The 27,697-nt window shown below is 36.9% G+C and overlaps 1 protein-coding gene and 1 pseudogene across 1 annotated transcript in view; both read right to left on the bottom strand.

Moving 5' to 3' along the window:
- Window positions 1-2,350: 2,350 nt before the first annotated feature.
- Window positions 2,351-27,697, bottom strand: part of LOC134326853 (E3 ubiquitin/ISG15 ligase TRIM25-like) — an 89,607-nt gene continuing 64,260 nt past the window's right edge. Inside the window, exons 4-8 of the mRNA XM_063008978.1 lie at window positions 9,208-9,303; window positions 8,150-8,383; window positions 7,037-7,187; window positions 3,790-3,849; window positions 2,351-2,985 (exon numbers count right to left, since the gene is read on the bottom strand). Of these exons, the coding sequence (XP_062865048.1) occupies window positions 2,459-2,985; window positions 3,790-3,849; window positions 7,037-7,187; window positions 8,150-8,383; window positions 9,208-9,303 (1,068 nt within the window). The 3' untranslated portion in view covers window positions 2,351-2,458. The remainder of the gene's footprint in view (window positions 2,986-3,789; window positions 3,850-7,036; window positions 7,188-8,149; window positions 8,384-9,207; window positions 9,304-27,697) is intronic.
- On the bottom strand, window positions 25,010-25,118 carry LOC134327177 (5S ribosomal RNA; annotated as a pseudogene).

Genomic DNA, 27,697 nt, shown 5'->3' with positions numbered 1-27,697 from the left:
GACCACACCCACTTTAATGATTAAATGGCTGAGAGTGTCAGGTGAGCGTGTGCTGTGTATCAGGTATCAGGCTTTTCTAACCTGAGTAATTTAATCACTGAAAGTAAGAATATCACCCTGTTCTTCTGCCATCTTTAATTCTGGCTTCATTTCACCTAATGAACGTGGCATGACCTTTATAAATGCTTACAATCAATTTTGTTAATGGAAAAAACTAAGTAAATAAATAAATAAAAAGAGAACTGCTGTGTAATTTAGTGAATTCTTGCACTGCACATGGCAGAAGACTGAAAGATATTTAGACCGTGTAGAACAAAAGTATTAGGAAAGTATGAGGTTAAAAGCATCAGCTTTTATTTATTCTTAAAAGAAAAATACATGAACCTCAGTCATCTCACACGAAGATCTGTTCTGCTCAACAACAGTAAAGCTCTCCATCGTTTCTGTGTGGCAGCTCCATAACTGAAGGGCTGTCAGTGTAGGATCGGGTATGTGGGTATATGCCCTGTCCTTTGTGCACAGCACGGTTAGTTGGATTGTTCTATAGTGAGTTGGAAGTTAATAGCTGAACTGGCCGGTTAGTTCAGTTGGTTAGAGCGTGGTGCTAATAATGCCAAAGTCGCGGGTTCGATCCTCGTACGGGCCACACCCACTTTTGGACTTAAACAAACAAACAAGTGATCCTTCTCTAACTAGCAGGTCCTATTGACCTGGGCTTCAAACGTCTCTGACAAGTGTGAGATCTGTGTACTTTGGTCAGTGGAAGTAGTTTTATAGCTTTATAAAAACATTGTACTTACTTACTATTTCCATTCTTGCAGGAGTGTGGGTTTACCTTCCACTTCAATAGTGAGGCGTGTCCAGCCCTGCTACACAAACTGTCATTTTTGTCCCTGTTAAAAACTTTAGCTTAGATAAAGCAAATACAGACACATTTAAAATGTTCATCTTTTATTACAAGTGTAAAGTTGCATACAACAAATGTTTGCACAAATAATATAAAACCAAAGTACAAAATAAACATTTCACTTATTTTAATTATCTCACAAATCACTTCTCAGTTTTAAAGGTCAAAGGCAGCAGCATCTTTTAGATCAGAACAGCTATTAACATTAAATATCACTAAAGAGGAAATCCTGAAGACAGCAATGTAAACCTTTCATTTAAATACAAGCTTTAGTAAACTTACATAGTTGACCCATGGTAAAAAAAGAACCTCACAGCTGGGTTGTTGTAAGAACTCAGCACAATGATTAAACTGCACAACCCAACAAGTAAAAATAACCCATCATGTGTTCTGTCCAATATTTACACAGTACTGGGTTGCCAAATAACACATTCACATTTGCCATTGCAGGTCGCCATTGCAGGTCTACAACACCTTACAAAAACACTTGGGACAGAAGAGTCATAAACACTCTCTAATCTTTATATATTATAAAAATAAAATAATTGTAATAATAATAAAGTCCCAAATTTGTACCAAAGCAACAAGCTGTAATTTATTTCTAGCACCACTAGATGGGAACGATGTCTGTACAACATTTTGAACTTCACTAAAAGTCAGTTCAGTGTGTTTTACTGTAGTAAGCATGAAAGTATCAGCTGATCTTTAACTAAAACCAAACCATCAGGAATTTGTTGTTAGGAGCTGGAAAAGGGGGAGCAGTCTATGTCATCTAAGGCATTTATTTAATAATTTCTTTTGGATTTATTACAACATCACATCAGCAAGAAAAGGTGTTTTGTAAGGGGTTGCAGGCAGCAATGACGACTTTTCTGGACAAATAAATAAATATTACATAATATTTTAACAAAAATCATTAAATAACTCAAAGCTAAAGTAAAGGTCTCCTTGTACTGCATTTTTTATTAGCTAAACTGAAAAAGTCAAATTAAAATCTTTACTGTTTAGCTGGCTTTTAAGGTGGAGTTTATAATCATGTGGAGTTCATCATCCCATCTAGTGGTGCTAGAATACATTACATCTTGTTGAATAGATACAGATTTATGACTTTATTCTTCTTCTTCTTATTATTATTATTAATGTATTTTTTATTCTTTTTAATACTATTTGCATTATTTTATTTGCATTTTTCATACTGTCCCAACTTTTTCTGATTTGGGGTTATAATAGACTTGAGAAGAAAGAGGTTTGAGGTGAAAATGATCACATTTATCATTTTGTAATGTACACAAATTTTCTCTTTTATGTTTTTAAATATTCAGTTTGTCTTTTATTTATTTTAGTTTTAATATCTGAATCCATTTAGATGATGAATATTTAAGAACAGAAGAAATCAGGAAAGGGGGTAAATACTTTTTCACAGCACTGAATAAATGGTGGTTAATAAATTGAAAAAGAAAATCTTCATAAATGTATCACTGCCTCACAGATTCTAAAATCACTCCAACAGTTTAATGTTACACTTTCATGTAAATTTTACATTTAATTTGTTCAATCTGACAGTTTCACTTTTGATCCTAAACAAACATAAAACCCCGGGTAGAGGAGCTGAGTGAACGTGGTCTGAACTCTGTGGAGGAGCTTCATTGTATCAGAGACGCTGTAGAAGGACAGAGTTCCTGCTTCATAATCCACATACACTCCTATTCTAGAGGAACTCGGCATTATGGGAATTTTAGTCTTTCTGTTTTTGTGCCTGAATAGAAATCTGGATTGAGAACAGAACAAACTCCAGGACTGATTATTACATCCAAACAAACACTCATCACCACGTCCTTTCCTGCTGATGCTGTTATATGACACTGCAATACAAACCCCATCATCCCCACTCCACTCAACCTCCCAGTAACAGCGTCCACTCACACTCTCTCTACACACAACCTGGAGGTAAATATCAAATCTATCTGGATGATCAGGATACGACTGTAATGTTCTACTGCAGGTCACTACTTTGTTCTCCTCAGACAGACGGAGGAATTTATTTACTGTGTTTGGATCCAGTGTGAACCGACAAACATCTGGAGAGGAAACACAAAATAAACCAATTAACATAGAAGAGAGAGAGAGTGTCCTTATTGTATTTATTGTGCACTGCTAGTCTCTGTATAACCAAAGTCAAATTCCTTGTACTGTATGTGTGAGCATACTTGGCCAATAAAGTCTGATTCTGATTCTGAAATACACAGAAACACCGCACAACCAAAGATACAGTGCAACACTATCCAGCACCAAACACACACAAAAAGACAAACACTACATACACACACACACACACACACAAATACACACAAACACTGCACAACCAAAGATACAGAGCAACACTATTCAACACCAAACACACTAAAAGACAAACACTACATACACACACACACACACACACACACAAATACACACAAACACTGCACAACCAAAGATACAGAGCAACACTATTCAACACCAAACACACTAAAAGACAAACACTACATACACACACACACACACACACACACAAATACACACAAACACTGCACAACCAAAGATACAGAGCAACACTATTCAACACCAAACACACTAAAAGACAAACACTACATACACACACACACACACACACACACAAATACACACAAACACTGCACAACCAAAGATACAGAGCAACACTATTCAACACCAAACACACAAACACTACACAAACGCACAAACACTACACAAACGCTACAAAAACACTACACATACACACAAATGCTACAAAAACACTACACATACACACACACACGTGTGTACTGGGGGGGTGCAAATACTTTTTCACTGCACTGTGTATGTTTGTGTGCTTGTGAGAAACTTACATTGTAGAAAATCTTCTCTGATTTCAGGTTCAGGAGGTGAAGTAATCCGGACTTTCTTCACTGCAGAAAGAGTAACAGTAAAATCACTAATCACTGTAAATACATTTATACACAAGTATTATTATTATTCTGTTTAGCCCACTAGTTAAGAGACAGGTGCCACCCCTTGTCTTTTTTGTGTTTGTTAGTTTAGGCCTGCTTTGGCAGTTTAGCTGTTTTGCTTATTTCTTTTATTTGGCTCCGTGTACAGTTCACTTTGTGAGTGGGAGTTTTGTTGGATTTGAAGTTGTAATTTCTACATTTGTGTCGTGTAATTAAAACACTTTGTTTATAAAAACCTGTAATATTTAAAGAGCTGCTGAGTAAAGTTGATTTAGCTGAGTATAAATCTGGTTTTCTGCCTCCTGATTTTCACACTTCACTAAGTTATGTAGCACACTGGCAACTTACTAATGTACCAGCAATTACACTAGTCTTTTATTAAGGCTAACTATGTACGCGTAACAGTGTGTGTGTGTGTGTGTGTGTAATTAAATGTAAGTCTAAGTGTGTGCGTGTAAGAGTGTGACACTACACAGTGATAGGGCCAGTGATAGCTCAGTGGTTAAGGTACTGGACTAGTAAAGGTTGCCGGTTCGAGCCCCGCCACCACCAAGTTGCCACTGTTGGGTCCCTGAGCAAGGCCCTTAACCCTCAATTGCTCATTGTGTTCAGCTCATTGTGTAAGTCGCTTTGGATAAAAGCGTCCGCTAAATGCTGAAAATGTAAATGTAAATACACAAACATACACAAACAACACACAAATACTACTCAAACACACACAAATACTATACAAACACACATGAACACCGCAAACACACACATACATTACACAAACATTGCACATATACACACAGACACTACACATACACACAAATACTACACAAACACACATGAAGACCACACAAACACATACACTGCCCATACACACAGTCACTGAACAGGCATACAGACACACTGCACAATCACACAAACACACGCAAACACTACACACAAATACTACTCAAGCACACAGATGCTAAACAAAAACAAACAAATGCTACACAAACACATACAAACACTACACATACACACAGGAACTGAACAGGCATGCACACACAAACGCTACACAGACACTACACATACACAAATACTACACAAACATACAAATGTTACACAATCACACAAACACTACACACAAAAATACTCAAGCACACATGAATACTACACAAATGCTACACAAACACATACAAACCCTACACACACAAATACTACTCAAACACACAAATGTTACACAATCACACAAACACTACACAAACAAACACACACAAATACTACTCAAGCACACATAAATACTACACAAACACACATACATTACACAGACACTAAACATACACACAAACACTACACAAATATACACATACACACAAATACAACTCAAACACACACAAATGCTACACAAATGCATGAACACTACAGACATACATAAACAGTACACAAACACACACTAGCAACACACAATCCAACAACAAACACACAGTCATGCTAATAAAGCTCTTTAAATTGTGTGTGTGTATTTCAGTGTGTGCATTTGTACACATGAATAAGAGAGTATGTATAAGAGAATGTGTGTAGGAGTGTGTAGGCATGTGTGTCATAGGGTTTGTCTGCGTAAATGTGTGTTGGTGTGTGTGTGTGTATTTCAGTGGTTTCTGTGACTGAATGATTTAGACTTATAAAATCTCCTGGATCAAAAATATACAGACAGCAGTTTAAATGATTGTTTTACTTTTTTTTTTACTTCATGACCTCTGAAGTGTGACAAATATGTAAAAATACAGATAACTGGGGGGTGCAAATACTTTTTCACTGCACTGTGTATGTTTGTGTGCTTGTGAGCAACTTACATTGTAGAAAATCTTCTTTGATTTCAGGTTCAGGAGGTGAAGTAATCCAGACTTTCTTCACTGCAGAAAGAGTAACCGTACAATCACTAATCACAGTAAATACATATTTGACATGTTCTCCCAGTGTTTGTCTAAAGCAGAGATGCATGAGTACCGATACTAGTATCGGGTATTAGCCCGATACCACGTTCATTAACTCGTACTCGCAAACGAGGCTCCGATACTAAACATCCGATACCGTGTGCCTAGTGCACGTTGCTGCGTTAACGCAGGGGTTTTCAACCTGTGTGCCTGACCTTGCGAGATTTTTTTACTTTTAAAACTAAAGCAATTCATTTTTCACCCACGGGAGACAGATTGAATTATTCTCACTGACCACGCTCACACGCACGTTTAATGTTATTTAGTTCCGTTTGAAAAAAAAAACATTCAAAATACAGCTAACAGCGAAAAAGCAAAAGCAGCGACCGCCGTTATAGGACGTGTGTGTGTCTTTAATTCTCTGTTCACAGTGTCGATACAAGTGATTCAGGAGTCGACTCATTTTAAGTGCAGCGTAAGTTTCTTTTCTCAGTCATCTCTCCGTGTTTACTGTTATAATGAATGATGCGGTTGTAAATAAACACCAAATACTACAGAACATTTTGTGTGACTCGCTTACCTTATAAAGCTCAGGCTTAATTATACTGGTTATTACCACAGAGCGGGAGCCGACTTCGTCGTTTACGATTTACCGAGGTGAACCACGAATGTATGTGCTGATAGAATCGGCTCAGATGGGATCGGACTGTATTATCTTTTTAAAGTAAATATTTCATTCAGCAGAATCGCATCGCATGTATGATGTGCACAACGTTAATTACGTGCGTTTATTAATGAACGTTAACGTTAGCTTGTCAGAAGCTTTCTCAATGATGTCTGTGCGGTGTTTTTTTTTTACAATTAGTGATGGCAACCCAAGCAACTGTTCCACTGCACTATTTTACACTAAAAACTACACTATTCCATAATGCTCCAGATTGCATCATTCTAAATAGGTATCGGTATCGGCGAGTACAAAAATACATGTACTTGTACTCGTACTCGGTTGGGAAAAAATGGTATCGATGCATCCCTCGTCTAAAGTGACCTTAAGTCTGAATAACTGTGTGTGAGTGTATTTCATTCAACCCTGGACTCACTGTGACCATGACCAGTACTGGGTTAATGAGTAAATGAATGATGTTGTTAGATGTAAAATGTTCATGTTGGTGGATTTGATTGTTTTGTTTGATGTTTGAGTACATTTTGGAGACAATGGAACACTAAGGGCTTAAACTCACCTCCATCTGGTATCTTCTCCCACTGCTCTTTCCAGAATTCTTCTACTTTCTCTCTCAGCTGAGATACAGACTTTGTAACATCATCAAATGAGAGGAAAGGACTGATTGTGATGGCGGCAGATCCAGCAGGAGCAGAGAGAGACTGAAAATTCTACATCCAGACAAATAATGTTCACAGAGAAACAACAAGATGATGATGAATCATAAATGATTCAACTAATAAACTAATAAACTTGTGCCTGTAAAACTGTTGAAAATAGTTGGTACAAGGACAATTTAACACTACTGTGAAGATTGTAAAATGTCCCACAATCATCTTAAACAGATAATCCAGCTGTGTTTGGGTATAAAAGAAGCATTCAGGTACAGACCAGTTTTTATGAGCAACGACTCTAAAATGCATTATTAAATAATCCTACAGTTTAAACAGAACATTCTTCATCAAGCAACAGCAGCCCTGTTATTTCACTACCTGTCCACTAGAGGCACCATTACCTAAATATTGGACTTTAATTGTATGCATCACATGTTTTGTGTTTGTCCTCATTTTTAAAACCAGACTCCTGTTAGCCTGAATATTGTGGACTATGTATGTATTGTGTTAAACAAGGTCAAGCTTGTTCCTTTAAATAAGACTTTTAAAAAATTGCTGCTATTTCGACTTATTTTCGATTGAGAAAAGTAATCATTAGAACAAATGCACAGCAGCACCTACAATTTGTTTCCTCATCGACGGCCAAGTCAAAGCACTTCACCAGATTATTAGGACTCGACTGTACACAGATTTAATAGAACTGCATTCACTTCCTTCTCAGGGCTGAACAGGTTCATTTATTCAACCACTGGATTGATACAATCCCAAATACAAGCTGCCCCTTTTCCCTTTCGCTGGCAACCAATCAGATTTCCCCCCCAAAAAAACTCAGCCCTGTTATTTCCCTATCTGTCCACTAGAGACCGCCATCAATGTTTAATTTAATCTCTTATTATCTGATTTCAGGTGAGTTCATACTAATTTTTATCTCTTTAACACTACGGTCATAAAGTTTGTTCACATTCTGAACATATTTTATTACTGGTGCAGCAATAATTTATTCTTTTTAGTTCTGTTACCTGGAGGAAATGGACGGGATCCTCTGTGTGTGAAAGCTGTTCCAGTTCAGCATCTTTCCTCTTCAGCTCTACAATCTGCTGCTCCAACTGTTTCAGGATTTTTTCAGCTTGACTTACTTCAGCTGTCTCTCGATCTCTGATCAGATCTTTTAGCTCAGAGCATCTTCTGTTAATTGAGTTGATTAGTTCAGTACAGATAATCTCAATGTTCTCCACTGCTGTCTGTGCAGAACACTGTGAGAAGAGGAAACATTTCTCACTTAGATATTTGTCCATCCTTCACATTCATATGTAGCTACTGGCCAGAGTAAGACTTTCATCACTCATAGCTTGGTGATGGTGTTAAATGGCTTGATTTTTCATACCCTGGTAAATGTTACCATCATCATCATGTCCACATGATGCAGTATTTGATACTCTACTTACCAAATATAAGAAAGAGTTCCAGTCTTCTACCTTCCACCTTAAACTCCAGCACTTCTTCAATGTTCATCATCATTTTACTGCATTTATCAGCATGTTATATTTCCTCACAGCTCTTTGATACAACACACCTGCTCCTGTATGTCCTTAATTTAAAATTATATGTGTGGATTAAATCTAATAAAACCTAAAAACACCATATATACCGTAAAATGTGCTGGTGGTAGCATACTGTTACATAAATTCTTTTGAGTATCAGGAAACAGCAGGCTGGCCAGGACTGGGAAATTCAATGTAGTGATCTTCTCAAATCTTTACCAGAAATCTTATACAGTCATTTATGTTTAAGCATCTTGATGCAAAGCAACAATTAATATTTTTTTTTGGGTGGCCCAGTCAAAGCCCTAATCTGATCTTATCACCCTTATAATTATTAGCACAACCTAAGAATTGCTGTACAGCATCAATCACAAACTAACCAGGCAGAATTTGAAGAATTTTTTAAAATTCATAAACAAAAATGCTCCATCACTTGCAAAGTTACCTGAGATATAAAATATCAAATTTTTAATGGAGATTGGTTTAATGGAGGAGAGTCGGACTGATCCTGAGAGCTTTTTGTTTATAAAACTTACCTTGTAAGACTCCACAGCATTTATCAGCTCACAAAGTTCCTTCTCTCTGTTCTGGATTTTCTCCTGGAATTTTCTCTGGATCTCCAGCAGCTGCTTCTACACAGAATAACAATTCAGAATTTACTTGTATTGTGTACGAGCACCACATAAACAATGTCAGTGTAAATGATAATGAGTTGTTACTTGTTAAAGAGAGCTGTATAATATTTTTACCTGTTTCTCAGTTCTTTCTGCTGCAGCCGATATTATATCATGTCCTTCATGATTCTCTAGCATACACAATGTGCAGATACACTGCTGATCAGTACGACAGTAAACCTCCAGCAGTTTATCATGCTGAGAGCAGATCTGATCCTGGAGTCGTCTGGAGGCTTTAACCAGCTTGTGCTTCTTATAAGCAGGAATTTGATAATGAGGCTGAAGGTGAGTTTCACAGAAAGAGACCAAACACACCAGACAGGATTTTACTGCTTTGGATTTTCTCTCTGTACAGTAATCACACTCCACATCTTCAGGTCCAGCAGAACAGTGACCAGAATGTGGAGCTTGAAGTTCTGTTTTCTTCAGTTTCTCCACAACTACAGCCAGAATTGTGTTTCTCTTCACAACAGGTCTTGGAGTAAAGGTTTGTCTACACTGTGGACAGCTGTGTGTTCCCTTATCATCCTCCTGATCCCAACAGTTATTAATACACACCATACAGAAATTGTGTCCACATGATGTAGTTACAGGATCCTTCAGCGTTTCCAGACAGACTGAACAGCTGAACTCGTCCTGAGTTACTGAAATTTTGGACTCCATTTTTCTACACGTAAACAGAAACGTTCATTTTTAAAATTTTTGATTATCTACTGTACTCATGCTGTGGGAATTTGTATTGTGGTTGTAGTAAGTAGTACAAGTCAGTAGTTAACTACTACAACCTTCGTCTTATCAAAATTTGCGTTTCTTAATTTTTGTTAATTTTCTATATTTTATTATTACTATACCTTTACTGTACCTTTACATTTTATGATTTGTTACTGTACCCATGCACTTTTATAATGTGGTTGTAGTAACTAGTACAAGTTGTTGGTTACTATGAAATATGGTTACATTAAATTATGTTTTTTTTTTTTTACTTTTTTACAATTCTTTATTACTGTACCCATACTGTAGGGTTTGTTTCTGTAATTTAAGTGTAGTGGGTGGTACATGTCACTAGGTAACTATTGCATCGTTTATTATATTAAAATGGTTGTTTTTAGAATTGTTGACACTATATATTGTTACTGTACCCATACTGTAGGACTTTATACAGTTGTATTGAATGGTACATGCCACTGGGTAATAACTACACCTCGGCTTGCACTTTGTAGACGCTCCCTTAACACTTCCTTAGCCTTTCAACGCGGATGAAGCTCACATTTACAAAATAACAGAAAATAAACATTTACAGAAAAAACTTTAAAACATATTTGATTGTAGTTTGTTCCTTGTTTACTGCAGAATCAGTTAATGCAGTTTCACTCATTTTTGGATGTTTATTAGCCGAGAACGGCTTCCTGGTTTAGTTCGTGAGTGTTCTGTTCAAAACACGTGCGTTTAAATCAAATCAACAATCTGAACTACATAAAGTAACAATACACAGTAATGTACAGAAGTGTGGAAATGTATAAACTCACCTGCGTTCATCAACTTCAATTATCAACAAAACTACAAACACAGACACGGAACAGATCAGTTTCACTTCTGCTGAACTAAAGGGGAGAGAGAGAGAGAGAGAGAGAGAGAGAGAGAGAGAGAGAGAGAGAGAGACGGAACCACAACGTACAGTTTTTTCTTTTCATCACCTGGTCAGGGTCACGGTGGGTCCGTCTTTAATTGGTAACACTAAATATAATTCAGAAATGTATCATTCAGTTTGTTTTTAAATAAAATACAAACACATATTATTGTCATGCCTTATCCTGCAATTGTTTTCAATGCTTTTTAATTCAAATCAATATTTTTTCATAGTAGAGATGAAATTTCAAGACTTTTAAGCCAAATTCTGGACTTTTATATAGTTTTGAAAGTTGATTAGCCTAGTACATTATATCTTTTTTCTTAAGTTATGAATGTAAATGTTACAGTAAAAGTCTAATATAGCCACATTTAGTAGTTTGCTAATGGTTTATAGTAGACGTACATAAAATTCACTTCATACACAGAATATTAAAAACAAAATGATGAAAAATACAGATTACTGCAATAATTATTATTAAAGAAATTGTAAGTTGTAGCAAACAGCTATTGTGAAAATGAACATCCATGCACCTTCATATATTCAGTGAGTTTATTTATGTTTTATTTAATGTTATGAGATTTTGAGGCTTGTTGATCCTGATCATCAGGGCGGCAACCACAATTAATGCCAACTTCAGTGGTTGTACAGTTTGAAAAAGTTTTATGGGATGGTCTGTACTAAAATAACACATTACACATCTCTAAATGTTTTAAATGTTATATCAACATGTTTTTTCTGTTTTAATTAAAAACAACTATTGTGAGATTTATATCCACTTGTCCTGTTTGTATTACACCGGAGAGACCCCCCCCCCCCCCCCCCCGTTAAAAAAGTAACTAAGTAACGTTTACTCATTTTAAATAAGTTACTTTTTACTTGAGTAGATTTTTAGACTAGTAATTTTATTCGTACTTAAGTAAAAATTAATTAAAGTAATAGTACTTTTACTTGAGTACAATATTTTAGTACTCTTTCCACCTCTGATTAATGCAAAGGAACCGACTAATAACAAAAACAAAAGGGGATGTAACAATATGTGTTAATGTATCGAATGTGTGATGGTTTTATATTTCAGTACGGAATGGTTAGAGCGACGCACACACAGATGTCTGCGGGATTTTGATAGTTAATGTTCGTTACTGTTGTGGATTTAATAAATACAAAGTAAGCAAGTACAATGCTGTAATCGTCAAGTTTGCTTGGAGTGAGATATTTTTTTGGGGGGAGCAGGGGGTTGGAGTTTTCACAGGTTGTTTCGGGGGGGTTGGTGCATTGACAAAATATGACATAGAACGACAAAGACTTGTAATTCTACCAAACACAATGGTATAAATCTTTAACAAAACCAACACAGGAACTCTGATCAATTACTTGAAATATACATGACTGATAATACACATCTACAAATAAACACAGAAAGGACAGAAGACAAAGAACATGAATAAATAACCTGAACAAAAGTAGGTACCTATCTTGCCATGAGAGTGACCAATGGGTAAACATGGCGTTAAACAACAAACAAACAAACAAACAAATGAACAGCAGCTGTGTGTGTTTGTGTTTATGAGTGATGTGTGTTGTAAGTGTTTGTGGCAGATTTTGATGCCTTGATGATTAGTTCTGCCTCACTCAAATGCAGATGCAGAGAGGGTTTTTTCCATGGTGGGGCTTAATAAAACAAAAACCAGGAACGCGTTGGCTCTGGATGGAACTCTGTCATCCATCATGACTGTGAAAATGGCTGACATTGAACCACATTGCTTTAAATGGGAGCCCCCAATATCGGTATCATTTAAAGCAATGTGGTTCAATGTCAGCCATTTTCACAGTCATGATGGATGACAGTGTTCCATCCAGAGCCAACGCGTTCCTGGTTTTTGTTTTATTAAGCCCCACCATGGAAAAAACCCTCTCTGCATCTGCATTTGAGTGAGGCAGAACTAATACCAATTTGGCTATTGTAGACAGCCTTGGAAATATGCTCATACCAGTCACCTTTGAAAAAAATGAACCAAGGAAGCCTAATTACACTCCTACATATTTTTGCAGTTATTATGTTGCTCATGTCAATGCTGAATATTTCTTACCCTATTCTTCAGTGCGGTTATATTCCCCCAGAAAGCCTCAATGTCAAACATGGCTGGGTCTTGGGGCATAGGGATGTCCATTAACTGGTAGTCCAGGAACTCCTCACTCAGCTGATCATGCTCTTGGGGTCCATGGTATGGAAGCAGTTCAGGAAACCTAAAGAACATAATGTGTACTGAACTAGGAGAAACAAAGGGGTTTGTTTTTTCAAATGTGATCAAACTTCACAATCTATTCAAAATGTTAAACCTTTACCTTTCCACAAAGTATGCAGCATCATTCACTTCACACTCAGTCCTCTGCTGGACATCAACAAACCTGGCATGTTTCAGCACGGTCTCTTTCAGGGGTAGTTTCGCAATAGCATACTCAACTGCCCCTATTAGAAATGCCAGCGCTGCCTGATGGAACCTCTCCACTTGCTGTGGCTTGATATCTCCTGCATCAAGGAGCCTGTTGAGCGTTGCTCGGGTTGTAAACCCAATATTCTGCTTTTGTCCTACCAGAGACATAAATCAAAGACCTAAACCTCAGGAAGGTACGTTCACAATAATAGTCATGGACAACTCCCACATTTTCCATTTTTCATACTCCTATACAATATCCCTTCACATCAGTGACATCCTCAATGTCATAACTGAATGAGCCATTTGTGGTCAGTGGGTGAAGAGTTTATGTATTTGCTTATGGAAAACTTGGGGAACATTACCTGGCAGCTGGTTGGATGGATCCTTGTGGTGGATCTCATCCACCGCTCGGCTCTGCAGTGCTTCAACTTTCAAAAACCTTCCGCACAACTTGCGAATGAACTTGGTCATCTACAAAGTTGCATTTCAGTAAAGATTTTGAATTAAATTTGCACAAAATAGTTTCAGCAAATGAAAAATGACCAGTGGCTATTACTGGCAGAAACACAGCTTAACCCTCCTGTTTTACCTCTTCATAGAGAAGGCAGCTTGAGGATTTCTCTCTCTGAAAGAGGAGATTTAGTGAGGAGAAGGCTGGCAACGTTGCATGATAGAAAAGCAGGTAGACCTCTGTCAGTGGGTTACAGAATGCATCCACCAGCCTTCTGAACCTTGGTTATTTCTCACCTAAAAATTAAAAAGCACACATTGTACATAGTATACATTTACATAGCAATCTCCTGAAGAACCTTGCATTCATGTCAGTGAAATATGCAACCTACTTGACGACTTGAAATAGCTGGTGAGTGGCTCGTATTGCTGTAGAATGCGTATCAAACACCGCTCCAGGCTCAGCCAACGAATGGAAATATGCTGAAGTATCTCCATATAGTCGTATTCGTGCAACTCACAGAATTCTGTGATGAGAATGTAACATTAAGTTTCAGTCTACTGAAAATCTTCTGCATGCCATTCACACTATACTGCTGCTGATTAAATCACAAACCTGTTAAGTAACCTTTACGGTTCATACTGCCTCTAAACCAGTGCCCAACATCCACTGCAAGATCTTCGGGGTCAAATCCAGTCACCTACAATACATTATGTTTCATAATCACAGCATTTTGATCACAGATTCATTACACTACAGCATAACAAGCTATTTAAATCTTACATTAGGTTTAACATATAGGTTATTGAAAGGATACAAACTTACTTCCAAAAACCTCTGCCCAGCATGTTTCACAGTATTATGAAGAATATGGCATGGACACCCATGGATGTACACATGGGGATTCTCTGTGAGTATCCCTGAGGAAATGGAGTTTCTTGCCCCTGTATTGACAGGGGCATTGTCGATAGAGAGAGAAACACAATTACCCCACGGTATCGAGTGTTTCTGGAGGATGTCGTTCATTTTCTGGAAAATGACTTCGGCCGTGCCGCAGCGTTGCCCACTTGTTGTACACATGTCCAGAAATCTGTGAACAACAGCCTTGCCGTCAAACACTCTGACCGAGAGGGGGTTCATTTTCTCTCGTCCTGTGATGACAAGGTGCAAGCATTACATTACAAGCATTACATACACCCCACACTGAAATGTTGTGTAAAGAAATAAATACTGGAAAATGAGGAAGTGTCAACTGGCTGTCAAAATAACACCTGTATCATTTGATCCATCTATTATTAGAGTGAAGGGATTGGTCTTCATCTTGGTGACCAGCTCCTCCCTAAAATGTGGTGCCACAGCTTCATTTATTATGCACATTGTTTTTGTGCTGGCACATTTGTAATGCTGTGCTGTGACAGTCCTTGAAGCAATCCCTGAACAATGGACTGAAATGTTCCGCGATGGCAAATGGCACATTGTGCTGCACCATAGCCACAGCCACTTTAACTTCAGCTCTTCTTGTCTGTAACAGAAAACGATGATAACCATGTTATCAGCAGAGGGGACATTTAAGTCAAATTTATTTGTATAGCTAATTTCATATGGTAAACACAGACTCAATGTACTTTAAAAGTGTGATATCAGCTACCCTGTAATTGTTCATAATCATTGTGACTGAATTACAAAAACTAATTTTTATAAATGGAGGGCAGAAATAATGAAAAACAAGATTTCATGTGTTAGCTGCATGTGCTCCTATACCTTGGCCTCTTGTGTAGTCATGCCACCAACAGCAACTGTGGGATAAAACTGAGCAATCCCGCTTGTGGACTGCAGTGCCTGCTCTTTAGACTGGTGTCCTTTGCTCCTAATATGTCGCTGCACATCTGCTACACCTTGATGGGCACATGAGTTTTCCTGTCTGCAGATTGAGCACCAATAGTAGGAGCTGGTGGTGCCTACACTAATGAATGGCCATTTTGCTGTCCACTCACTTTTAAAAGTGCTCCTATAGGTGGCAGCTCCGGTTAAGGCCGTTTTTTTTCACTGTTATTTCTCTGACCTCCACACTCTCTTCTTCGGTCATCTCCACTGTCACTATCTCCCCTAATGTCTCCCTTGCTGTCTCAATCACTGCCTCTTCCACTGGTAGGCCTACCTCATCTGACCTGGAAACCTTTTTTGATGGCTGAGCCACCAAAAATGAAATAATACTCTTTTGTTTCTTCCCTGACATCTTGAAGTCTGAATAAACAACACAAACAGTAAAAAACAGGCAAACGTTCCTCTCTTCATCCTCTTTAAGCCTACCATTCAAACGAACACTTTAACTGGCAGGTATAGGCCTTATACAAAGAGTTGAAAAACTATAGTAACTATAGTAACTAATGAAAGATTAAAATAAATGAAGATATTACCTGATGATCCTGACGGTTCTCTTCCACCTCCAGCTCGTCTACAATTATGTGCACGCATTTAGAGCATAGGTTACGTCACTATTTCAGACCTCCCGCAGCAACAAGAAATTCTATTTTCTGATTGGCTGAGAAATTCTATTTTCTGATTGGCCGATAGGTCGCTAATTCAAGACAGCGGTATGAGTGCAGAGTAGTCTGCCTTTGACTCGTGTGTAGGATAGGTTATAGTCATTTCTGTGCGGCGAAGTTCATCATTTCTCAGCGTGAGAAATACCATGTGTGGTGTGTGAGCTCGTTGAAATGCGTGTGTCTCATGCTCAATGCGTGAGACTTGAGAGCTCTGGTGTTATGTAGATAATATTTAGGTAATTTGATGTATTTTTATGTTGTTGAGCTTTGAATGTTATTTTTGCTTCACTGTGTGTATGGTCCCAGCTAACAATTTTTGGTTCCCAGAACGGTCTGGGAACGTTAGTTTTTGGTTCCCAGAACGTTCTGGGAACGGATCATTTTGGTTGCCCTTTGGTTCCCCAGTAAAGTTTTCTTTACCGAAATAGAACGTTCCCGTTTGGTTGTGCATTATAGTTCTGGGAACGTTCCCCTAACGTTCCCGTAACCTTAAAATTATTGAAACCTTTAAGGGAACCTTGTACTAACCTTTCAATTATTGAAAACTTTAGACAAGAAAACCTCACTTTCTAGTTGTGCTAATGGAGAGTTCTGCTTGCTATATACGTGCACTGCAAAAAATGTGGAGTAAGATTTACTTAAAAAAACTTAGGAAAGTTTTTACACGTACAAACTGCTAGTAAATTTAACAGACCATATATTCAAGTAAAAGTTACTCACAATTCTATCTGGATTTTACTAGAAATTCTTCAGTCAAAGTTACTTTGCTACACACTGCTTCAAGTATATTTTAATAGCTGTATCTTAGTAGATTTTACTTAAACATTGCAGCACTAAAAGCATTAAAACATGGCTTATAAAATGCTATATTATATATTATTAAAATGCTATATATTATTAAAATGCTATATTATAAAATGCAAAATAATTTTACATTATTCAATTCAACATCAATGATTACCATATACAAAAGCCACTAAAACAGACAAACAAAATTTTTTGTCAAACTTTTTTTTATTTGTTTTGCTCAATTAATGGAAATGCATTTTCACTTACAGTTCAGTGGACAAAATGTCTTTCAAACAGCGTGTTTTCTAAAGTCTCACTCGCTACACAAAAGTAAAAACTGTAAATGGAAAACAAACTATAAAAGTGTCACAGTGTAAGGACAAAATAAATGATATCAATCTTTCAAACATTTTTCTGAAAACTTGCAGTAAAAAATAAAAATAGATGCAAGTAAAAGTGCAAGAGAAACTCTCGCTCCAGGTGGACTGACTGTAGTCATCCTCCTGAACTCATCTTTCACCTAAGACAAAGATTAAAAAAATAACATAAATTAGTAATTATAAAGTTTATGTAGACATCAGAATGTTATGTTACATATTATAATTCAATTTTACTTTCTCAAGGTTTGCTCACAGGTTGCCTAATAATGCACATTTGTATTTGAAAGACCCGGGACTATACAGCCTCAGACAGATTTATTTTTAAGTAGCAAAACAGGCTTTCATAATCATGAGACAAAAGAACTATTTTAGAACCAACGTTTTAAGCCCACGTTCATTAAACGAAACAAGTTATCCAGATTAATATAACTACATATCATTGAAACATGTCCGGACTTGCCAGGCAATGCGCATGCGTGGAACATAAAGTAATATTTACTAGAAGTTTTTAGTTTTGCTTTGCTTCAATCCAAGAAATAAAAAACATAGTTAATTTTACTTGGTATTTAGAATAAAATTTACTACTGTATTTGATAACAAATAATTACAAAGAAACACCAAGTAACACACTAAATTATAAGTGACATTCTTAAGTAGCAAGACTGTACTAGAATATTCTTGTATAAAGTACTTTAAAAAACTTCACTCTATTTACTAAGTCAAAAAATCTTTTTTTGCAGTGTAGAGCTAATTTCTCTCACTGGATCATGAGAAAACCTTCCGGAAACGTTACTGGAACGATACTTTATACACATAAGAAATAAAACCTTATACAAGCTTTAACTAATGTTCTCTGTTAGTTCTCATAAAACCATGAGAGAACGTTAGGTTTCATAGTTTTATAGTTGGTACTTGTAAGTAAAGGTTGATCTACATGGACCGTCTTAAGCAAAAGGCCTGAGAACGTTACTGGAACGTTACTTTAAACACATAAGAAAGAAAACCTTAAGGCAACTTTTAGATAACGTTCTCTGTTAGCTCTCATAAAACCATGATGAGGATGTTAGGTTTCATAGTTCCCGGAACGTTCCGGGAACAGCGCTGATTTTTTTAACGAAAATAGAACGTTACCATAACGTTATGGGATGGTTCCCTAAAAATAACCTTAGGGGAACCAAAATCTAACGTTACGGGAACGTTCTGTGTTAGCTGGGGCGGTTCTTGGCAAGAGGTGGGACTGACATATAAACATAATATAATAATGTAGCTTTTGTTATTTTTCGTTTCTTTGGTGTTCTTTTAACATTTCTGTTTCTGTATTATTTGCAATTTTTTATTTCTCATATTTAGGTGAATCGTTCAAGTCCCTCAGGTTCCAGTACAGGATTGGGACCAGCACTATTTCACAGATCGTTATATAGACCTGTGGTGCTCTGTACCAGGTCATGAAAAAAGACTTTCTAAAGGTAGGATTTTATGGCAAAAACTTATACTGTATATTAGGATTTTCAGATAACCTACATTTATTTTTAATTAGTACAATTAATATTTCGGACATTGTTGTTGTGTATATATCATTACATTTATTTGTATCTTGTAGTTTTTTATTATAGATACATTTATCTGTTATTATCCAGACTAGTAGGACTACACTTTTCTAAAATTAAATTATAGACAAGAGTGTTGTTCAATAAAATATTTTGCCATTACTAGCACACATTAATCACACATCAATATATAATGTCATAATGTCTGTATTTTGATGGGGTAATATAAACAGAATATATATATTAATAAGTGTCAGTGTAAAATTAAACAAAAATTCAACCTCCTAATTTTCTTCTTTTGCTAGACACCATCAACAGAAGCAGAATGGCGAACAGTAGCCCAGGACTTTGATTTGAAATGGCAGTTTCCACATTGCCTTGGAGCGCTTGATGGAAAACACATTCATGTGCAACCTCCAGCAAAAAGTGGCAGTTTGTACTACAATTACAAGGGCAGGTTCTCAGTGATAATGATGGCTGCTGTGGATGCAAACTATAAGTTCATCTATGCAAGTGTGGGTACCCAAGGTAGGGTCTCAGACGCTGGACTGTTTGCTCACTCTGACCTGTGCAAAGCGATGAACCAGGGGCTGCTAAACTTTCCTTTGCCTGACCCTTTGCCCAATTCTGACATAATGATGCCATACATGTTTGTGGGTGATGATGCATATCCTTTAAGGCCTGACCTTATGAAGCCATATCCATTCAGGCAGATGGACCACAGTCAAAGGGTACTAAACTACCGTCTCTCCAGGACACGAAGAGTTGTAGAAAATGCATTTGGCATTCTTGCAAACAGGTTTAGAGTTTTCAGCTCCACAATATGCTTGGAGCCAGGCAAGGTGGTAAAAATAACGATGGCTTTTCTGTGCATCCACAATTTCCTCCGTGAGCGCAAGTCTGAGGCATATACACCTCCGGCCTTCGCAGACTGGGAGAATGCTGACCACAAAATAGTTGATGGAGCCTGGAGACAGAACGGGATGGGGGCTTTTAAGCCAGTAGAGTCACGAAGGGAACGCAACCGAACACTCACTGCAAAAATGCAACGGGATCTTCTGCGTGATTATTTTGTCTCACCTGCAGGTATAATAGCATTATAACTATTTTTTAAAACTCTGTAAAGTCAACGTTGCTTCAGTTTTTTATACAACAGTGAATACAAACTCAATCAATACAAACTTGTAACAGCATAGCCACAACAATCCACATCTAGTAGTAAAAACTAAAATGTATTATAAAAAAAATACTGTAAATGTAAACAAAATTAGAAAAAAAAATATTTCAAAGGCTTTCCTTTGGGTCAAAGTGTTGCAGTGTTTGCAAAAAACTCCTCTTTCGTTTCACCCCTTTTGCAGTTGACTCCTCAAGTGTCTTTCTGCTGCTAGATGCTGAAGCAGGCGAATGACCTTCCCCTTGATCTTCATGGGGGGAAGCAACACGTGATGGGGTGGGTGAGGGTGTTCCTGCTCTTGATGGTGGTGTTGGTGATGGTTCAGTTTCAAAGATCACCAAAGATGTTTCAGAAAGATCATCCAGCTCAGACATATCAAGCTGGAAGAGAGGTGACAGTAAAATAGTGTCAGTACACATCACAGCAAAGCAGTAGCCATGAAATAAACATTAGTATATCTGAATACTAAATACATATTGGGATTATAGCATGTGATTTTTAATGTGCAAAATACCATCATATTTGATAGTTAATTATGTGTTTTAATTACTTAATTTATTACATAAACTTATATAAAAAATTTAAAGCATGATTCCAATATGTTAAAAAAAAACTAAAGAAGCAAAATAATGACAATTTTGCAGTCTGTTCATTGTGTACATTCAAAAACATGTTTTTAGACTACATAATAACTTACAGTGGTCTCACATGGATGGTGAGCAATATGCTGCTTAATAAAATCCATTACTCTGAGGAGCCACCTTTGCCTGGATGTCAAAGGTTTGGTCCCACTCCCACTTGGTTTGGGCTTTATTAGCCTGGAATATTGCGTTCGCAGAGACGCCGCCCTGGTCTTTACCTCGTCAACTGAAAGACAAAAAACGCAAGAAAAAAAAAACATTGTCAATTGTCATGCATTCCAGTATTTAATTCGCATGCATTCCAAATGTTTAAACGTGTCTTTACTTTTTGTCATCTGTCGTCATTACAGTATGAAATTGTAGCTCTAATCAATTTGGCTCACCTGGTCTTTGAAGAGAATTTGCAATTTCTCTCCATTTCTTCTCTTTCTCAACGCGGTTGTGGTAGAGGGTATCGGAAACATCATAAAGGCATGGGTGTTCCTGCCAAATTTCAACTAATCTTTCATCCATTTCTTCGGTCCAAGCCCGTTATTTTTTACTCCCCTCCCCCCGGGTTTATCCTCATCCCGTATCTTGCGTTCTCATTGGCTGTTCGACACCGCCAGTTGTGCGATTTAGATCAGATATCTGGCGTGCTAGAAAACTCATTTCGCTCGGCGATCACTCGGCGAGCCAGTCGGGTCGAGTTGTTGGATAGTTCACACTTAGCAATTGAGAGCCGAGTTTTGATCGCCGAGTGAATGCTGAGTTGCTCCCGACCTGGAAAATTAAGTGCCGACCAGTCGCCGAGCGAAAATCAGGGCAAAAATCGTGTAGTGTGAACTAGGCATAAGGGACTGTGTGGCACCATTATTTTCAGTTACTACACCCACACTGCACTCACCTGCACTATGTACATATGGATTGTATCCTTGTATTATACCTATCTATTAAAGTACAGGGTTATATTGGGTGAAGGCTTAGTGGAAAAGAAAAGAAAAGTTAAAAAAAAATATGTGTATATTGTTCAGTGGGGTCATTCTTTTTGTCGGTGAGGGTGTGACACTTACAAAGTGTGGTCACATTTGTTAGATGTGATGTGTGTTTGATTATGTTTGTATGGAGTATAAACTTCTTTTAAGACAGTTTTAACTGTTGTGACTAGGAATGTCCATTGGGGGGGGCATCATGGTTTGCTGCTGTTTTTCGTTCTGTCTCTGAGACTTGAGAGGCATTTGTGAAGACAAGCCGCGACTCCTCGTGTCTCATTTATTTCACCCTGTTTACAGGTGAGAAATGGGATAACACTTACATTAACTTGTAAATGATTATATTTGCAAGTGGATGTATAAATGAATCCAAAAGAAGTTTATAATCTTTGCAAATAGTGTGAAGTGTTGAGAGGCCGACACGCGTTGCACGTGTGGATACATATCGCTATAAGTGAATAATAACACAATGCACTATTTTTTGTACTGTTTATAAAATTATACTGTTGAATCTATACTTATTTGAATATTACTTTGTTCAGAGTAACTAAATACATCTTTCTAATGTTAGTTGGTAATGTTAAAAGCAAGCCATGGTTACTATTTTAGCTTAGAATTTAAATGTGAACGTTAACCTGCAAGTTGCTCTTAAAATAGTGGGTCCAACATTTTCTTTTGAATGATGGGTGATATGTGTGCTTTAAATTATTGCTGTGAAACTGAGGCAGTTGATCAAAGTTTATATGATTTATTCAGAAAATGTCTATTAACACACATTTCAGGTTTTTCCTACTCTTATAAGACTTGGGCACCACCTAAGCCCAAGCCCAGTGACCACACCACGTAAGCCCACCAACAACTCAGGGAAAACCCTGCATTTGTACCACTGTGTTTAAGCTATTGTAGCATTCTGTTAACTACAGATTTTAAATATGAAATTAAAAACAGTATTTTTATTCCAGGAAAATGGCCAAATGTCAAGGAGGGCTGCTGAGGTTGAGAGAGTCTCAGTATCCAACAGTGAAGACCCGGGTATTGTAGATAACAGTATCTGCCTACATTTACATCAGCACATAAGGATGGGTTTTTCCATATTCTTGTTCATGATAGTAGCAGCAAGTTTGATATTCAGTACATTGCTTTACAACCACATCCACAGAATGTTACTGTTTTTGTAGATAACTCAGATAACTACATATTCTAAATCATTTCATTCTAGGACTATGCTGTAAAAGAGAAAATTGCAACGAGGCCTGGATCTCGGAAACTTAAAGTAAGTGCTAGTTGATTTTTGAAGAATAGATTGTGTTTAAAATATATTTGTGTTAAAATATGTAAAACAACTCACTTCTTTACAGTTTTGGTGCTGACAATATCTATTCATCCATCCATTCATCCACCTTTGTGCCCGCCTGCCCATCTATGTATGCTTAAAGCCCTGACTGTTTTCAACTTCTGTTGGGTGTGTTACTACGGGGTAAATGCTAAACTGTGTACTGATTGCATAGCTGCTGATTAATTGTTTGATTCTTTTTCAGTCTACTAGTGAATCAGATGGGCCATGCTGATCCATCTTAAGGCAGTCTGAGCTACTAAAATAATAAAATTAAAAAGAGAGAATATCTGTCTGCGTCAGTGCATTAGTGCAGATGAAGGTAAGTCATGTTTTTCAGCAATAAATATTTTTTGCACCATAAGAATTAATGGTGAGATCACAAAGTTTATATATCTCGTCATATATTGAGCACTCAAACAACAGATTATATTTAAAAAATAAAATACAAGGTACTTTGTCTGTCTTTTTAACTTCTGCTTAAGATCAATCAATCTTTTGAACATGTATAAACATATGTTTGCATTTATATATTGATACGCTCACCAAGTATATGCTTTATGATACATCGGATGTAAGACATTGCTGATCAAATATATTAGGGCCCCTGTAGCTTAGAGGTGATGGCGGCAAATGTTTGATTATTTATTTCTTTTTTGCATTTTCAAAGGTGGCCGAACAGATTTTCCCCATTAAAAAGTTCCAGAAAGTGTACTTCACCAGCAAATTCAACAATGTGGACAAGCTAGGAAAACAAGAGGTGTAATTCATGTCACAATTCACGCCCCACACACACACACAGACATAGGACACACCCAAGCACCCAATACTGCCATAATTAAATGCATAGTGAATGATTATGAATTAGATTTTTCATTATGTATGTATAGAGTTTATATTTATAGATTTATACCACAATACATTATTCAGTTATATAATTGTATATATTACTGTATAATAAAATTATATTATTGTATAATTACCATTGTAAAATAAATTATTAAGTGTAATATAATTATGTTATTATATAACAAATACAATCTATTACTATTATTTTCTATATTACTATTATTATAGTACATTTAAATTACAATATAGAATGCCAAGTTGGTAAATGTGTTATCAGTTTACCATTTAGAAGGAATCCTTACCAGTTGTTTTTGTTCCTGTGTTTGAAATCATACCGTTGCTTAATAAATGGCAAAGAGCCAAAGATACAGTTCTGAGTTGTGAGATCTATACATTGTATTGTATTGTATAATTGATGTCAAAGTACAGTAATTACAGTCAAAGTAAACTGTGAAGTTCAGAGGAAATCTGTTTACCAAGTAAACATCACAGTAAAATAATCAATCAGGTTTACAGTTTTACTATGAAATTGTTTATAGTAAAACTGTGAAATAATTCAGTTGTACTATGAAATTGTTTATAGTAAAACTGTGAAATAATTCATGGTTTTACTGTGAAAGTTCATAGTGGAACTGTCAACTAGATTACAATGAAATTTCACAGTAGAACCATGAAGTGGCCAAATTACCATCAAAAATTCATAGTAGAACTGTAAAATATTTCACAGTACATTTTTTCCTGGGGATGTCTGTACAACATTTTGAACTTCACTTTAAAAGTCAGTTGAATGTGTTTTACTGTAGTAAGAATGAAAGTATGAGCTGATCTTTGTCTCATTGTGTAGCTTTGATGAAGAAAAAGCCGCTGGGTCAGTGTGTAACAGGAGGTTTGGAGTGAAGGTGGGTGTGTGTGGATAAAAGCTTCCAGCACCTGGTATTCCCAGGCGGTCTCCCATCCAAGTACTAACCTGGCCCGACCCAGCTTAGCTTTCGAGATCGGGTGTTCTCAGGGTGGTGTGGCCATAAGCAAGAGACGCTGTAAACAAGCTGCTTCTTATAGACATCCGTCGTTCAGCCTTTCACTCCGCTGTGTGTCGTCTTTTACTTTCTCTGTTCTACACGCAGCTTTTCAAATAAAAGATCCTGAAACAGTGACAAAACACACAGAGAACCACACACACCGCTCAGCTGCTGCTGCTGATCCACTTTCACCTGCATTTGGTACAAAAACACCACAACAAATCATCTGGATTCAACCTTTTCTTAACCATGTACCAGAAAAGTCGCTCACTGCTGCCTACAAAACCACACAAAACACTTTATACTTCGCAAACAAACAGAACGTATTCTGTAAATATGATATGATTTGTAAACAAACACAACACGATGTACAAATAAAAAACACGACTATCTAATGCCAAGTTCACACTACACGACTTTCCAAGTCGTCGGGTCGCTGTACAGTTCACACTACACGACTGAATCTTTTGCACTCGGGAGTCTTTCAGTCGGTGTATATTTCACACTAGACGACTGATCGGCGATAGTGGGTTTCACACTACACGATCTATCACCAACTGGAATCGCAGGCGAGCTTCTCTGCTCTCCCTTTTTTTTCTTTTTTTTTCTTTACAAAAACACACGTGAGAAGTGACGATGGGTTTAATGATACCAAGCCCAAAAATGCACGTCAACAAGTAGCGAGTGATCAAAGTGTTTGTGCGCAGATGTGCAGCGTAAAATCAAGGAGGAAAAATAAATTAATCTGAGTGGATTTGGCAACACAAACAGTATGGCTTGTTCTATAGTAAGTTGGAGGTTAATTAATAATTTTGCAATGCAGCGTGGGTATTACGTTTTGTAGAGGACGATCAAATCAGAAATACTGTAAAACGTGTGTGTCGGTGTATTCTGATATAAACTATAAGCCCCTGTCCCACCTGTTTACACTTCCCTGCTGCGTTTTCCTCACACCGTATCCTGTGTTCTCATTGGCTGTTCGACATGTACTATCATTATGAAGTGGAATTCCTTTTAATAACAATAACACTTTATGTAATGAAGATTATTCAATTTAATAACAATCTAAATTAAAACGGAAGAGCATAGATGACATTTTAGTTGACTTTAAATTGAAAGTAAAATCACAATATGCAGTTATTACCAACCCTTTTATTTCAAAGACTGAAATTTTATCCCAAATACAATTTGCAGGAAGAAATGGGTTTATTAATGTATTCATTTTTAAAACTGATATATGCATATTATTTTAACTGATATATGTATATTATTTTAACTGATATATTTATTTATTATTTTAACTGATATATTTATATATTATTTTAACGGATATATGTATATTATTTTAACTGATATATTTATTTATTATTTTACCTGATATATTTATTTAATATTTTAACTAATATATATATTTATTATTTTAACTGATATGTTTGTATATTATTTTAACTGATATATTTATTTATTATTTTACCTGATATATTTATTTAATATTTTAACTGATATATATATTTATTATTTGTAACTGATATATTGTGGCGCCGTCAAGGCCGCAAGTGAACTGTCTTTGGCAGTTCATTCAGTGGTTTAGAGACAGACAGCCATTCATACACACATACAATCATACAACAGACAAACATATAAGCTACTTACCCAGCCCTCACCGCAGCCACCCCACTCCCAACAACGGGATACACGGCTACGGTGAGCTTAGACACCACTGCCGCAAGGCTTTCTGGGTAAAGCCTATGCCGGCCCCTAGAGCGACGCTACAATATTTATACTGATATTGATAGGCACGTTCACATCGTGATTTTTTTTTATCAGTTCTCAACAAATCTTTCTGAAGTTCTAGATCTCAGGAATGCTTTTAATTATTTCTTATGTAAAACACTTTGAATTGCCACTGTGTATGAAAGGTGCTGTACAAATAAACCTGCCTTGCCTTTACCGTAATGTTTATTATACGCACATCTTTACAAACAATGTGGGGGCTTATTTGACTGAGCATTTGGAAGTGGAGGCTGGCTTGACCACAGTAGGAAATTCGTGGATACTAGCCAGACCAGCAAATATATAGAAACACAAACTCACCTGCTGACCGCTCATGATGTAAAGAACACAGGGTGCTAGACTCACAGCCGGCTGGAGTTCCTTGTTACCACTCAGGTAAATGTTGAAAAGTGTACCACAGCGCCCCCTACTGCTCAGGTGCGACGCATTTGTACGAGTCGAGATGTATTTGTGAGAAAATCTGACACTAAATGACACAAGGCGCCAGAACAGTGTCAAAGGTCACGTGATTCACAAACGGCATTTGCGGAACAGCGTTTGTATTTGTAAAACGTGTTTTATTTGTTTGTGAAGTGCAGTGTATTAGAAAACAGCATTTATTTTAAAGTCACATATGTATTTGCAACAGTGGCGTTTTGTATTTGTAAATCCCACTGTGTGCGTTACATAGTCGTGTTTTTTATTTGTACATCGTGTTGTGTTTGTCATCATATTATATTTACAGAATACGTTCTGTTTGTTTGCGAAGTCTTGGCACCAAATTAGCTCCATAATAACACTCCACGTGAACGCG

This window comes from Trichomycterus rosablanca, chromosome 14 (genome assembly GCF_030014385.1).
Source record: "Trichomycterus rosablanca isolate fTriRos1 chromosome 14, fTriRos1.hap1, whole genome shotgun sequence".
Taxonomy (NCBI): domain Eukaryota; kingdom Metazoa; phylum Chordata; class Actinopteri; order Siluriformes; family Trichomycteridae; genus Trichomycterus; species Trichomycterus rosablanca.
This window is presented reverse-complemented; position numbering and strand designations above follow the sequence as displayed.